Source organism: Amblyomma mixtum, chromosome 2, assembly GCF_055824585.1.
Source record: "Amblyomma mixtum isolate Tamu chromosome 2, ASM5582458v1, whole genome shotgun sequence".
Lineage (NCBI taxonomy): Eukaryota > Metazoa > Arthropoda > Arachnida > Ixodida > Ixodidae > Amblyomma > Amblyomma mixtum.
The window spans coordinates 11,302,403-11,317,246 of record NC_143013.1 but is presented as its reverse complement, the minus strand read 5'-3'; the positions used below and the strand labels follow the sequence as shown (position 1 = coordinate 11,317,246).

The following is a 14,844-nucleotide window of genomic DNA, read 5'->3' as shown; positions in this document are numbered from 1 at the left end:
TGCATTAAAGGCATCAGACCACACGCTCTGTCCGGATCGAAGTATGGCTGAATGCAAACCGACTTTTCTAGCCGGTCCAATTACTCATCCGAGAGAATCAGAAAAACATTGCATGCGAAATAACACTGAGTTTAGCGCCTGACCTAGGAGGCATTACGTATTCCATCGATGTAATACTGGGAGTTGTCATATAATACTAAAGCGGGATGTCAGTTTAAAAAAACAGCAGCCAGCAACAACAGTCCAAAGCCCACAGTGTGCTGTGTTATTCCGAAAACCAGAGCAGTAAACAATACACTTCGATGTTCCTAAAACATCAGGACATAAAAGTTATTTCGCTTATAATTTCACTGTTTGATTACTTTTACTTTCGGCAAAGAGAGAAAAAATTGCAAACGATCAATGTGATTGATGCAGATGAGTATGCGCTAGCATTAGCGTTCATCTCGAAAGGAACAGCCGCTGGCGCTGAAGGGTTCAGACCATGCGAGCGGGTGGCGTAGTTCCGTCCGTCAGTCACGTTATGACACGCCCTCTAAACTCTCGCAACCCCCCACACGTCTCCTTTAACCTTCGCTTCATGTTCCCTCTCCCGCCTCCCTTTTCCCTCCAAGGAGCATTTCCCTCTCTCCACTTTTCCATCTCTCAACACAGGCTGGAGACGGACGGTAGGATTTTTCCGACATAGGGGTTCTAATGCTAATGCACAAGCGGATAAATTGGATAGAGGTACAGCTTCAGTAAACTTGCATCCGACCACAGGAGGTTTGTGAGCTAGAGACTCGAACTGAATATCTGAATAACAGTGAAGGCACAAAAAAACGTTTCTTTGTTTTTCCACAGACAGACCTACCTTAGTGAGCTCTTCGAAGAGGTTATCCTGTACTGCGTTGCCGAAACTGTACTTTTTGAGATAAGACTGAAAGGTAAACAAGAAACAAAAATGAGGACTGTGTCGCAGTGGCCGTTTATATCAACGCGTTACTTTGTTGCTAGTTATATTTTGATGCGCGAAATTCAAGTTCTTGCTCCTTTCAGTACATTTCGAACTAGGAAACTCAACAGACCGACATTTCAAGCGAATCGTGATTCTGGTCGTTTTGAAGCAAAAATACCATTATATCAGATCTCTGAAGAAATAAACCACCTTTACATGAATGGGACAGCAGCGCTTCGTATCAACTTCCTGGCGTATCGCACTCATGTAAACGGGGAACATGCTCCAGGAGAGCCCGTCGCGCTAGTCCACAAGGCGAGGGAAGATCGAGAAGGGGCAGCAGACTTCTGTCACAGTGACCTACTTCCGTGGTAAATGGAAACAGGTTTGGAGGCTCCCCTTCTGCTCCCTGCGCTAGCTATACAATACCCCATCAGCCTGATAAAAGAGCAGACTACATTGAAGATGGGGGAGGCGTCACGTGCACTGGGCATGGCGCCACCGTCTCGCCAGACTTAATGTGGCACATGTAAAGAGTGGCGAGTCGGCTTTACGAGATACGCTAGGAAATGCAATACACCGCTGTCGTATTCATGTAAACGCGACTACACAGACGGGTTATCGTGCCACGTGTATCCAATCAGACGTCTATAAATAACTTATGAAGGTTCGCTGAAATCTTTCCTTATAAAAATGGTCTATAGACAGTCTATAGACTTCTTATAGACTATATTGGCTTCCTATAAATATTTCATTTTGTCTTACAGTCTATAGGCTGTGTATAGACAAAAGTCTACTAAAGTGTATGGCCATATACCTATAGATTGTCTATAGACTGTCTATTGCATTTGTATTGCCACAGACTGTTCTCTATAGTTTTTCTATAGAGAGTCTATAGACTTTATAGACAGAAGTCTATGGAGAGTCTATAGACTGTCTAAATTAATTTTGTAAGGGTCGTTTCCAAAATAGCTACAGCAAGAGAGACCGCTGTAAACGTTTCAGGCGTTGCCTATACGTACCCTGATGCCTTTCATGAACACTGGAGGCGACAGGAAGTAGGACATCATTCGCACAATGGACGGACCCTGTGGGGGTGGTGAAAAAAAGGGTCTTTACTTTCTTGCGCTGAATAAGAATTCCCAATTGCACTTGTTTGGTACGAAGCTCGCCTTGTTGTAGACAATCCTGTCGAAGAGGCTGTCCAGCTCGGTGGAGAAGTTACCGTCGACTGACAGCGGGTGGCTCTCGGTGTTGTACTCGGCCTTCATAATGGGCATCATGTCCGTTACCGTGAACTGATTCAGCTGCATAGAGAGGCCGCAGAGCGGAGCAACGAATGAAGAACTTTTTTTCCCCGCGCATGCGCAGTGATGTCGACTGATGATTGACCTGCTGCATTCGCGGCAAGAACTTTCTAACTGATCTGAAAGCTGAAGTTGATTTGCGTCAGTTCTGTGAGAAGAAAAGTTGCCTAGGTTGCTTGAGAACAACTTAACTAGGCGTGTCGTCACAACGGTAGGTCGGAAGACAGCCAAAGTAGGCAGCTGTGCAAGCAGTTTTAACCAATCGCAGCCGCTGAAACGTGCCTTTTGTTTTTTTTTTGTTTTTTGGCATAGCTCTTTTGTTTTTTGGCATATAGTTTTACTTTACTTGAAATAATATTTAATTGAGTGCAACGAAAACAGGCCATTTGTTTACAGCCCTTTGTGCGGCGGTAATGTCTACTAAAGCCTGAGGTCTACGATTGCTTAATGCAGGTAAGATTCTTGATAATACAATTATCCCAGCTAGAGCATAATGTTTCTGATTCATTCTGTGTATGTAATAGAGGCAAAGAGCTAACCCAGACGACACGTTTTTGAAACATGCAAGGATACGCTATTTAAATGCATCAGACATTAGACAACATTACACTAAATGCTATCGCATTTTTTCTTTAAAAGGAGGTAAAAAAGGCCCCGAAGTTTTTTGTTGTCATTGATGTTGTTGGTCTTGTCATCATTACTGTGTTTACTGTCAACGTTTACTGCAATGAACATGTCTATAACTTTAAATAATATACTAAAACGAAAGCAGACTAGTGGGAGAGCAGTTAGGCTTAGCTCGTCCTCCAAGCGTAAAGAGAGAACGCTTTGGGCGCGGCAACCACATCGCGTCTACTCACAATGCTCCACTCCGGATGAACTGCGTCCACGCCCAAGTACTGCATGTAGGATGCGAAGCCCTCGTTGAGCCACACGTCATTCCACCAACGCATGGTCACCAAGTTGCCGAACCACTGCGACGCATCGAAGCAAATCTTGTTAGGAAAGCCAGCAGTACCGGGCTAAAAAAAACAGCGCCTCCACCCTACCGGTGAGCGTGAGAACTAACGCACAAAAATATCTTACTGATCCTGACTGCAGGTAACTAAGCAGGACACCGCAGGGGCAGAAACCCAATGGGCACTAAAACTCCCTCGGACGTCCCATGGACGTCCTACATGTCCACAGAACGTTCAACGCGATTTTAAGTGCCCATCGAGAAACTCCCCGCTCCCGGGTGGTGCGCTGTCACAGACAGCTCGGAGTCACTCTTACGTTGGGTACACGTTAAGCAGCCGTCCCATGCATCTCCAGTGTCTTATGTACTGCATGCTAGTTGCTACTTCAAGGTATTCGGTCACTATCCTCAAGCGCGTTTAGAGAAGATGTATGCGTGCGCCTAGATGTCCACTTTGGTATCAGCACCGATATGAAGTGCAACGCTGGGGGCTTGCAAAGCTAGGAATTTTCCTCTCCGACATACTCTTCCTCGACGCTCCCGGTCAGTGCAATTCATTTTTAAAAAAATATTTGCGCTTTTAATGTCGTGTGAGCTGCTTTTGAGTTCCACTATTCGTGGGCTCATGCCCGAACCTTTGGGATATCAAGCAGCCAGTCCATCTGGCCACGCATGAAAGCATCACAGCCTTCGGCCAGGGACATGCTCACCTGGTGAGCCAGTTCGTGGGAGATGACCGTGGCGATGGCCACCTTGTGCGTCGGGGCATCCTTTTCCTCGCTGAAAAGCAGGCTGCCCTTGTGGAACGTGAGGAGGCCCCAATTCTCCATGGCGTCCACCAGGAATGATGGAAGCGCCACCAAATCTGAGGGCGCAACACCGGCGAGGATGTACGAGTGAACTGAAGCTCTAGAATACGTTTAGGCTTGTGGGCGAAATATTATTCAAGAAGGCACTAAGCATAGAGACCAAGCAAAGAAAAGCAAAGCAAAGAAAGGGAGGTAGTGAGCGCTGATCCGGACCATGAGATGGAAATAACTAGAAGATTAAGAATGGGATGGAGCCCATATGACAGGTTCTCTCAAATCATGAATGGAAATTTACCAATATCCCTCAAGAGAAAAGCATGCAATAGCTGTGTCTTACCGGTACTCACTTATGGGGCAGTAACGTGGAGGCTAGAGGCTAACGAAGAGGGTTCAGTTTAAGTTAAGGACAACGCAGCGAGCTATGGAAAGAAAAATGATAGGTGTAACGTTGAGAGATCGGAAGCGAGCGGAGTGGGTGAGCCAACAAAGGCGACTTAATGACAACCTAGTCGAAATCAAGAGGAAGAAATGGGCTTGGGCAGGGCATGTAATGCGAAAGCAAGATAACCGCTGGTCCTTAAGGGCAGCGGAGCGGATTCCAAGAAAAGGCAAACGTAGGAGGGGGCGGCAGAAAGTTAGGTGGGCGGATGACATTAAGAAGTTTGCGGGGATACGGTGGCCGCAACTGGGAAAGGACAGGGTTAATTGGAGAGATATAGGAGAGGCCCTTCCTTGCAGTGGACGTAGTCAGGCTGATGATGATTATAACGTAAAAGACGTATAAAGGCAGCACCACAGACATCCCAGAGCAAGCGCATATTACAACAATGTCGACACCACATTGTTTACAGTTTCTATACTTGCGTACACGAAAATATGCATAGCGTATAATTTTACGTTTTCAAAAGTATATGCAAAACTAGAGGCATAGCTTTATACGGGCGTTGACATGGTTCTCTTGGTGTGTTCATTTTCCTTGCAGTCTTTGACGCGCCTTTTGGTGCCTTATTGCTTCAGTAAATAACAGAATTCTGCTGTTGACCAGTCCCTAAGTGCGTTCTGAATGAGGAGGCATCTTGAAAGAAGGCGCATTTTCTAAAGCGTATTGAAAGAATAATCCAGATGCACAGTCCCTTATATACTATACTTTACATCAGCGCCCTTCAAGAGCCTTTTCATTTATTCTGCTAGATGGCGCTCGCGTCTTTCAGGCCACTCTCTCGTACAGCTTTGTATGCCACTTTGTTTTTCTCTAGCCTAGAAGCTGCATAGGTTCACTAAACAGGAGTGCATCTATGTTTTTTTTTTTTCATGCCTATGTGCATGCTCGACTGTGCGTTTCGTTTCGTTGTGCAGCTGGTAGAGCCAGAAAGAGGCTTGCCAATTTTGGGCAGGACGTAAGGCATGTCCAGCAAGCGCTCGTAGAAGTCGATCATGAGGGGCGTTATCTCAGCCGCGTAGCTGGCCTGGTCTGCGTCTTCTGGTCGAGTCCAGATGGACACCTGCGGCCGCAAACGATGCGATTTCTACAAATCCAAATTTCACGTCCCGACAAGAAGAATTAGTGCAGAAGAATGTCGCCTTGCCTTGCCGTTCTTAGTGGAAGTGTAGTTGCTGATCATGAAGGCGAGCGTGTAGGTAGACATCTTGACGCTTGTCATGAAATGATCAGCAACGCTTCCACCCGATCTGAAACGACGGAAGAAGGATGTGCAGTCACGCTCCAAGATCAAGTGTAAGTTCTGAGACAAAAGTCGGTAAAATAAAACCAACTGCGCCAATTAGTTCTCGCGAGAACATATTAGCCCATGGAGAAACTAATTTGTCTTGTGTCCTAATGAGTTGAGTATATAAGTGAGCAGTGGTTTTCTTTTCTAGGACTGATTGTAAGATTGGTTTGGTTTATTGGGGTTTAACGTCCCGAAGCGACACAGGCTACGAGGGACGCCGTAGTGAAGGGCTCAGGAAATTTCGACCACCTGGGGTTCTTTAACGTGCACTGACATCGCACAGTACACGGGCCTCTACAATTTCTCCTCCATCGAAATTCAGCCGCCGCGGGCGGTATCGAACCCGCGTCTTTCGAGCCAGCAGCCGAGCGCCGCAACCACTGAGCCACCGCGGCGAGACTGATTGTAAGAATACACTTGGCCCTAAAAGTAAAAAAAGTGAAAAGACTGATGTCGATAGGCCATTCCTCACGAGATACGTACGCGCCGTATGATTTTCTGGGAAGCTGGCAGGTTGTATCCTACTCCTACCGGCCAGCGAAGAGATATAGAAATAATGCCGAGTGATACCTGGCGCTTTAGCGTAAATTTATTTTCATTTCTCAAAACAAGACCCTCAGGCTTCCTGTTAATTGCTACTGTTTCTTACCTTTTGTCACGCTCTCTAGGCAATATGCATAGATTAGGAACCTGCGTGAAAGCTTCCCGTCACGGCTCCAGCGGAACGTACGACAAGGCGTTATCCCATGAACACCCATTTCGTTGCATTCGGTGTCTTTCAAAAGTGCCTGACGCCGCGACCAGAAGCAAAATGTTTAACGGACAGGCCATCCTCAGCTATGATTTCGAGGCATGAACTATAAGAAAAAAGGTAGGAGGATTCACTTAGTTAACTATTAACCAGATACTTGTCAAACAAGCCACTATCTTCTTGGTAACTGGAGGTGCTAAAAGTAGAACTAGCGAAAGTTACTACCTGAAGGAGATAGTGAAAAGCACTACAGTCACAAAAAAAACGGTAGCAGCATTTACAAAACAAAATGGGCAGGAACTGTTTTGCATTTGTTGCTAGGTTTTCAGTATGGTCTGTTGGCGTGGCTTGGTAAATTTGCGTACTTTTGAAAAATAAAAAAAAAGTTATGTGCAATGTGATCAGTGCCCGACACCAGTGGGAGCTACCATGAGTGTGCTGTCCGTAAATCACACGCTTATACTTTAGACATAGTGGGCAGTAGGTGTACAAGTTATGAGAGGAAATGATATGAAACAACCCTACCGGACACACACTCAAAGGTTCAGGATGCAAGAAAACCACAATCTTTCTCAGTCATATGTACTCCATAAATCTTTTAGTTACCTGCTAGTGGCTCTTATTCGCTAAGCTAAGATACCAGCCTTAATTACAAACTCGAGATTGCAGAAACACGTTAATCTACCTCAACACATGACGCTGCAGATATTTTCACTCACAAAACAATCTGCGTCAGTTATCTTCTACGACTTTTTTTTTTTTTTTTTTGCAGAAGGGAGGTTCGAGGAACGGTTACTAACCAGGTATTGACGAGCGACCACAGGTAGCAAAAAGGTACGAAGGGCTGAATTTTATTAACTTCTTTGAAAAGCGATGTAAATATATAGAAAAAAAAGTTGAAAAAAGCAGTCAGAGTACTATTGACTCAGTTTACGCGTACCTATTTTTTGTTCTTCAACGCTGTCAATTTAAGTGCCAGCGGCAGTGTCTACAGTGCAAGCATGTGCGCTATATAAACACGAACGGCGCTGTTCCTGGCAAGTTCGCTCGATTTTATCCTCCGCGCATCTATTTTACCTTTGTAACGGTCCTCACCTATCTTCCGACCGCACCAGTGGCATGGTCGAGATGGCATGGTACGGGCCAGGCCGGACCACTACCACGGTGAAGGTGGCCTTCATGTCTGGCTCGTCGAAGCACGGAAACGCCTCCCTGGCGAACGTCGGCTCGAAGAACGTCACCAGCAGGTGCCTATGACGCGCGGAAAGGGGTTAATCATTTCTCAGACAGTTCAATTCAATTCAATTCTTTATTTTCCAGAGAACTGGACGGTCTCCAGGGCTAAGAGTTGTAGGCAGCAACTTGACTGGGCCCTGGAGCCGTTTACAAGGCAGCAGTCGACATTGATTGCAGAGTGGGGTAACAAAACAATTACAACACTAAGTAGAAAAAGGTACCAGGAAATAGACATGCTAGAAGATTTATTCGCCACAATCGATACTTTGTTACAATTCTAAAAAGTGTAATCGTAACTGTTTTGGCGATTTAAAGACTAACTGTTTGATTTTATTTAGTAAGGCCGGTAGATTGTGTTTGATTGCAGTTTGTACTGAGTGCGAAAGTATGGTACGAAACAGGGTTCAATTGGTCACATTCGTTTAGCAGCGCTATAACCCGCCTTGGATGAACCATAGACGCAAGACCTGAGAAGACAGAGTTGCTATGTTATACGATAGTCCTTCAATGCTTGGTTATACTCTACTCAGTAGCTATATAATGGTTGATGGCCGGTTTCCCGACGTTCAGCGTCCATACAGGTACGCATACGCAGAGGATAAGCAGGTACAAAGCAAGAGTACGTTGACCTCTGGTTCTTCCCCAATTCTCTAGAATTAACCTGAAGAACTGTAGGAGGACTCAGAAGTATCTCTTGCTGAAACTAAAAGAAATGTGAGTAAAAAAAAGACGGGCAGCTGACTAAACTGCCCGTTTTCGAGAACCTCATGGGTCCCTCGCAAATTCAAAGTCAGAAGCCTCAAATCTTACTACAGTAGTGTCCATTCAGTGCGTGCTCACACACGACCACCGTGGGTTATGTACTTACTGATTAGTCAGCAACCTGTTGCCAAATGCACAGTAGTAAACAAGAGAAATTAGTCTTTCTAATGAATGCTAACATTATCGACTTAAGACGTGTCCTCCGCGGTGCAATTAATAACGGCAAGCGAATAAAGACTACGTAAAAACACCTGTTTCGGAGCCACGCCCCGTTGAAACGTAATATGACGAGTAGGCGAGCTCACTGGTTCCGGTCCGCCGAGGTGTAGTGGTACTTGTAGAAGCCTCTGGTGTCGCCAAGGCGTCCGCCGAACTGAATCTGCACGACGTACTTCTTGCCAGCCTCGAGCGCATTGGCCAGAGTGATCACCAGCATGCCGGTGTCGTTGGTCTTATCGAGGCCGGTCACAGGTACCTGGTTGAGCGGACTGGACGCGTCCCATACCTGCAGTGGCGCCCGGAAAGCACCCAACAAGTATAGTACCCAACAAGTATAGTTTGATGGCGAAACCAAAGACAAATCGGCCACTGCCAGCGGCGACAAGCTGTTTTTTTTTTTTTTTTTTTTTTTGCGCTGTTCTCTAACTTCAATGTACTGCCCCACTCACACAATGCTCCAATGTAAAGGAGCCTGTGAGTAACTTGAATACTCAGTGCTCGAAAAAGTGTTCTTGGTAAATGTATGGCCGTAAGTGCACTCAGAAGAAGTGATTGTCGAGACAAATGTGCGCTAAGACTTAACAAGAAGCAGAATGCGAAATTGCACGCAGACGGCAGGTAAAAAGACGGCTCGGCATGCGAGTGATCTACGTGCTGCTCCAATTCACGCGTAGCTTTTCTCAGCCCAGTTCAGCATTCTGGGATAAAAAGTTTGAATATTGTGATGTGTAACGTACTGTTATGGAAATATTGAATGCAATGGTCCATTCCACCGATGCGTAGGAATTTTTTTTTTCCATCGCTCGCATCGAGTAGTTAAGACTGCCATAGAAAACCAAAGGGGAACGTTTCTGAAGACAGCAGAAACGTTAATAGCGTTAGCCTACCGAGGGGACATACGCGAATGTATTGATTATTATTGTGATTATTATATTATATATGAAAAAATTGCGTTCATAACTTATTTTCCGTTGAAAACTGTCTTTGTTCAGAATTGCTGGTTATGAAGCCATTAGTATTCGATGCGCTTTGCCTCCTTCCAGTTTTGTCTGTACACTTAGCGCAGCTACTGTACCAAGGGCAACATGCGCACAACTTGTGTCGTACAGCCTCATGAACAACTGCCTGCAACACGGGCAGTTATTTCCGGAGTTGACTACAGCAGCCAGTAGCCTGTTTTTTTCTTCTGCCCGGTGCTCTGTTAAACTTAAGTTTAAGGGTAAGACCAACAGCCTCTGGCCTACCCTGAGCAGATCTGGCGCTCAGGCATGGCACGCTTCCTACGAAAGCTACCGTTGGACCATAGTACCTTCCTCAATGAAGTTAATCTAGTAGGCACCGACCAATTAACGGACACAGTGCACAGAGCTCTATCAATGAGCTGAGCCTGTTTCCCACAGACCCACCTCCTCACAGCGTCGAGGTCACCCCTCTCCCCTGCGCACATCCTCACCTGCACGGCTGGCCCAGCGCCCGCCGAGGCCGGGGTGTAGTTGAACTTGCCGGCGTGCATGACCACCGTGTTGGTGCTCTGCTGACAGAGCACGCGTATGGCCACAGTGGCTGTGAAGGAGTCGTCGTCGCCGCTGGAGTCCCCGGCGGCGCCGTGCGTCTCGTCCGAAGACGGCTCCCCGAACCGCGGCCGCATCTCGATGTCGTAGTGCTCGGGCAGGAGGGCGCGCGGCAATCGGCTGTTGTAGCGCACCATCTGCGCCGACGTCCGGTGGCGAGCACGCAGGAAGGCCAGCGTGTCTTCGCGAAGCACCGACATGTGTGCCAGGGGGCCGGGCCTGCGCGCGCAGTGCAGCTTCTTGAAAAGAGGAAAGCGGGGAGAAAGATTTTCTGTTCGTTTTGTTTTTCCCTTCAATAGTCATATTATACAGGAGGTAATTTGACAATGCAGAAAAATTAACAGGCAGCCTGTGGAAACTAAACCCGTTACATATGCATGGAGAGTGCAGAGTTCTACATGAAATCAGCTACAGCAGAGGCTGTCTCCTTTTATTGCTTTTTTGGCTATTTGAAATAAGTGTAGACTAACCTTGAGGGTTCCGACAAGTGTCCCAATCAACTATTGTAGTGGACGTGGTACGGAGGTCATGGGTTCGCTTCCACCAACTGTATGTTTCTTCGACATGAGTCAAATTATGACCAACAAAACCGTTTCTCGAATATTTTCCCCAACAAAAAAAAAATGTGCCTTCGCTTTCCTTCATTTCAGAAACCGATGGCTTCTTTCGTACCTAATCTGACGAGTCCCTCACTTCAGTTTTTGTCGGCTCATTCTATAGCGAGGGTATCGGATTTCGGTAACATAGCTTAAGCACAGAAGCCCATGTATATTTCGACCAAGTTCATAGCACTGGCGGTTCAAATTAAAGACGCGCCACATGCCCGCTATGGTTGGAGATGGCGCTGGCTAACAACCTCATGGATAGGCTGCACGTAAAACATGTAGCTACCAAAGCAAACGTAACTTCCGGTGTCGTGGCTCAGTTGGTCTCACTTCTCACTGCTGTCTTCATGTTGAAGTAGTGGGTTCGGCTCTCACCGGCATCAAGTCGTCTTTTCGTTTCCTTTATGAAATTATCTCATGTCTAAAAAATTACTCAGTTACAATATTAAAAAAGCAAGCTGGAAATATTTCCCCGTGATTTCTTTAGTTTCATAGACTGTTAGCTTCTTTAGTAAATATGGCAAGTGATAGTCGTGTAATAAGAACTCCCTCTTGCAACTCTAAGGCATAGGAGGTACTATGACCCGACCCCTTTCGATTCCGTGCGGGCCTGCTGATTGTCACTCAGAAACCTTGGCTCAGGAGTGTGGCTCGATACAGCGTTGCGCTGTTCCCAGGACATCATGTGACACGGCGTGTTCGGTTTAGAGGTGCCCGCTTGACCCTACGCACTTTAGTAGGTGTACAGTTATTCATAACAGACCAGCTGAGAACGCCACCACAACGAGAGGGGACAGCTTTATAAAGTTTGCCTTATCGAAAAGTTCATAAATTCTACCACTTACAAACGTCTGGTTCAAAACTAACGCTCTCCAGCAGGCCGTCTTCTCTTGCATCGCTTTTAAACGACCCTCAGTAATCCATCCCGCTGCCACTGCCGACGCAACAGTCAGCAGGTCTGAAGATCTTGGAGCAGTCAGTATGATGCATATTTAATCAGCCGTTCATCGAAATATCCAGTACTCTCCTAAAAAAAAAAGAGTCGTAGCTTGCTGTCTGCTATCTTTTGGATGCAATAAAGACTAATATCTTTATTGTACCAAAAAGGCATTGACGCCAGCTGACATTCAGGGCGTCTGTGCAGACTCTAGTCACTGGCCCTGCATTGCCGCGGCGACTTAAAACGAGTCTGTTCGCCTGGACATCGCAAGTGCGACGTGGGGTTCAGGGTAGCGTTGCCGTCCGTTGTCTTTTCATTGCTCTGTGTTGGACTAAAATCTACGAGACGCTTACCCTTGTGGTACTGCGACAGCGGGGTGATTCGAAACTCGGATGTCAGCCGAAGCGTTTAATAACTCTGGGTCGAGACGTAGTATGCCTGTTGCGTGTAAGCCGCTGCACTCGCATTAGAGCCTTATGCAAGTTCTTGTGAATGCATTTTACTGAGAGCGTAGGAGTAGACGGCCGTGCTGGTTGCCATGGGGTGTGGGGGTAGGGGTGTCGGGTATGAGTGCTTCACGTACAGTTGCTCATCCATCAAGATATGGCGGGCGTCCGGTGTGACAAGCGTAGCAGGAGAAACAGGTGAGGAGAAAATGGAAGGAGAGGGGAGGGTGCGGACGACGCCAACGACGACGGGACTTCGCCCAACGTGCCACATACAGCTATCGCTATAAAAGGCTTTGACGGCAGCTGGCATTTAAGCCGTCCGGGAGTCTCATACAGCCATTGGTCCCGGGCTGCCGTAGAGTGCACGACGAGACCACCAACCTGCGCACTACGGCCAGTTCTGCGGCGCCGGGCCACCAGGCGGGCATTCCGGCGTCCGCGTCCAGCTGCCGTCCGGCGGCAGCAGCGGCCGGCGCAAAGCGGATCCAGGCGGCCACCACGGTGGCCACAACCGCCGCCACGGCCAGACCGGGTCCGCAGGCGGCGCGCACGTAACGAGCCACCGGGGCACCTTTCGGGTCCGCCATCGGCGCGCACCTCCCGGCCCCTGGCGGCCGAGCCACAATTCGCGCTGAAAACTCAAATATGCTGGGATAGCAGACCGGCCAAGATAGATGCCAATTTGGCCGAGTTGATGCGACATGATTTGGCACTTATACAGTAACACTGGACGCGAATACAAAAAGACCAGAACGCACACAAGCGCTAACCACCAACATAAAGCCAACCTGTGGTCAGACATAGGGAGGGTGTGTTTTACACCGAGAGCAGTTACTAAACATTAGAGCTTTTGGCGAGATGTCTGCACAGAGGAAAAGGTTCGGGGTCACATTACCAATAGGTCACATGACCTTGGGCTAGAAGCTGCAACGTAGCACGGTGGGAGGGAATGAAACGCTGCATCATGACGCATGAGGACACAGCGTAAGAGTTATCCCTGGGTTCTTGCATTGCGCAGCATAGCGTATACGTTTGTCAGTTTTTTTCGCGCAAGGCAAACCGATGGGATACAAAAACTAGGCGGATGTAATCAGCGAGCGCGGAAATTTAATTCGAGACCAATGTTTTTCTCCACGTTCGAGGATACACATGGCTGTGTTCCTGCAAACACCTCACCAATCATTCTAAAGCACGAATTAAAGAAGATGCAGCATCAACAGCAGGGACTTACCTCGGTGACGCGGCCGGAGAAAAATTGGGCGGCTACCTACGGCAGGCGCACCCTCGGAAGTCGAATCTTTCTCCTCTTCTTTTGCTTTCTGCACATCCGGTCTTGCGCAGACCCACGCGGCATCATTCGCGTCTTCGTTCTTTATGGTTAACGCGAAAAAAAAAAAATGAAGCATTTCCACCGCACGAAAAAAGTCTTTCATTCGAAGGTATGGAAGCTCCACGTACGATGCGCGTATACTAGAAAACGCAAAGCACATAGCACAAATCAAACACCTAGTTTGAGTACCTGACCATCAAGGGGTGGTGGAGAATGAGTGTGCACACACTATCGCCTGAGCATTTTCCCTCTGGGTTAATCATTTCCCTCCCCAGTCAAACATGCTGGTGCAACGGAAGCGACTCGAACTTAGAAGGTGTCCCCCTTGGGCTAAGGGCCTCAGCAAAAAACAAAAAAATCATCTCAGGGCAGCTAGAAACATGGGATCAACCCCCTAGGTAACACGCCATGGACCAAGCATCCTTAATGCAAGTTCCGCGGGGAGAGGGCGGATCTATATGATATGGTGTGGGCCTTCCTATGGGGCAGAAACGTGCAGGCTAACAAGGAGGGTTCAGCTTAAGTTAAGGACAACGCAACGAACTATAGAAAGAAAAATAATAGATGTAACGTTCAGAGATCGGAAGCGGGCGGAGTGGGTGAGGGAACAAAAGCGGGTTAATGACATCCTAGTTGAAATCAAGAGGAAGAAGTGGATTTGGGCAGGGAATGTAATGCGAAGGCGAGATAACCGCTGGCCTTAAGGATAACGGAGTGGATTCCAAGAGAAGGCAAGGGCAGCAGGGGGCGGCAGAAAGTTAGGTTGGCGGAAGAGATAAAGAAGTTTGCGGGGAAACGGTGGCCGCAGCTGGCAAAGGACAGGCTTTATTGGAGAGACGTGGGAAAGTCCTTTCTGCAGTTGGCATAGTCAGGATGATGATGATGATGATGGGCCTTCCAAGCAAATGCGGAAATCGAACTAATAGCTCAGCCAACGACTGAGAAATGGGAGGCGGCTCCATTCCGCTCAAACCTCGGGGATTAAGAGCAACTCCTCGAAAGAGCACGGCAGCGTCAAAAGCAAATGTATTCCTGGTCCAGGGACCTCAACCGCATCAATCGCCTTCCCAAACCATCAATGAACCATTTTCACCGCCACCAATATCGAAGGTATCAGTAATTAAAAAAAAAATTGTGAGCCCACACGTATCTCCTCGGGTCTATTTTAAAACTGGTGCAAAACCGTGGCACAAGCTGCTCGGGAGAAGTTCTGTTCGCGGACACAACCATGCCACATGTA

The 14,844-nt window shown here is 47.5% G+C and overlaps 1 protein-coding gene across 1 annotated transcript in view; it reads right to left on the bottom strand.

The window, feature by feature from the left end:
• LOC149358406 (aminopeptidase N-like) overlaps positions 1 to 13,457 on the bottom strand; it is a 29,589-nt gene extending 16,132 nt beyond the window's left edge. The window contains exons 1-12 of the mRNA XM_089567545.1: positions 13,451 to 13,457; positions 12,656 to 12,881; positions 10,163 to 10,499; positions 8,796 to 8,995; positions 7,588 to 7,743; positions 5,598 to 5,700; positions 5,393 to 5,513; positions 3,913 to 4,067; positions 3,105 to 3,218; positions 2,110 to 2,244; positions 1,960 to 2,025; positions 854 to 919 (exon numbers count right to left, since the gene is read on the bottom strand). Of these exons, the coding sequence (XP_089423671.1) occupies positions 854 to 919; positions 1,960 to 2,025; positions 2,110 to 2,244; positions 3,105 to 3,218; positions 3,913 to 4,067; positions 5,393 to 5,513; positions 5,598 to 5,700; positions 7,588 to 7,743; positions 8,796 to 8,995; positions 10,163 to 10,499; positions 12,656 to 12,881; positions 13,451 to 13,457 (1,686 nt within the window). The remainder of the gene's footprint in view (positions 1 to 853; positions 920 to 1,959; positions 2,026 to 2,109; positions 2,245 to 3,104; positions 3,219 to 3,912; positions 4,068 to 5,392; positions 5,514 to 5,597; positions 5,701 to 7,587; positions 7,744 to 8,795; positions 8,996 to 10,162; positions 10,500 to 12,655; positions 12,882 to 13,450) is intronic.
• Between the last annotated feature and the right edge of the window lie 1,387 nt (positions 13,458 to 14,844).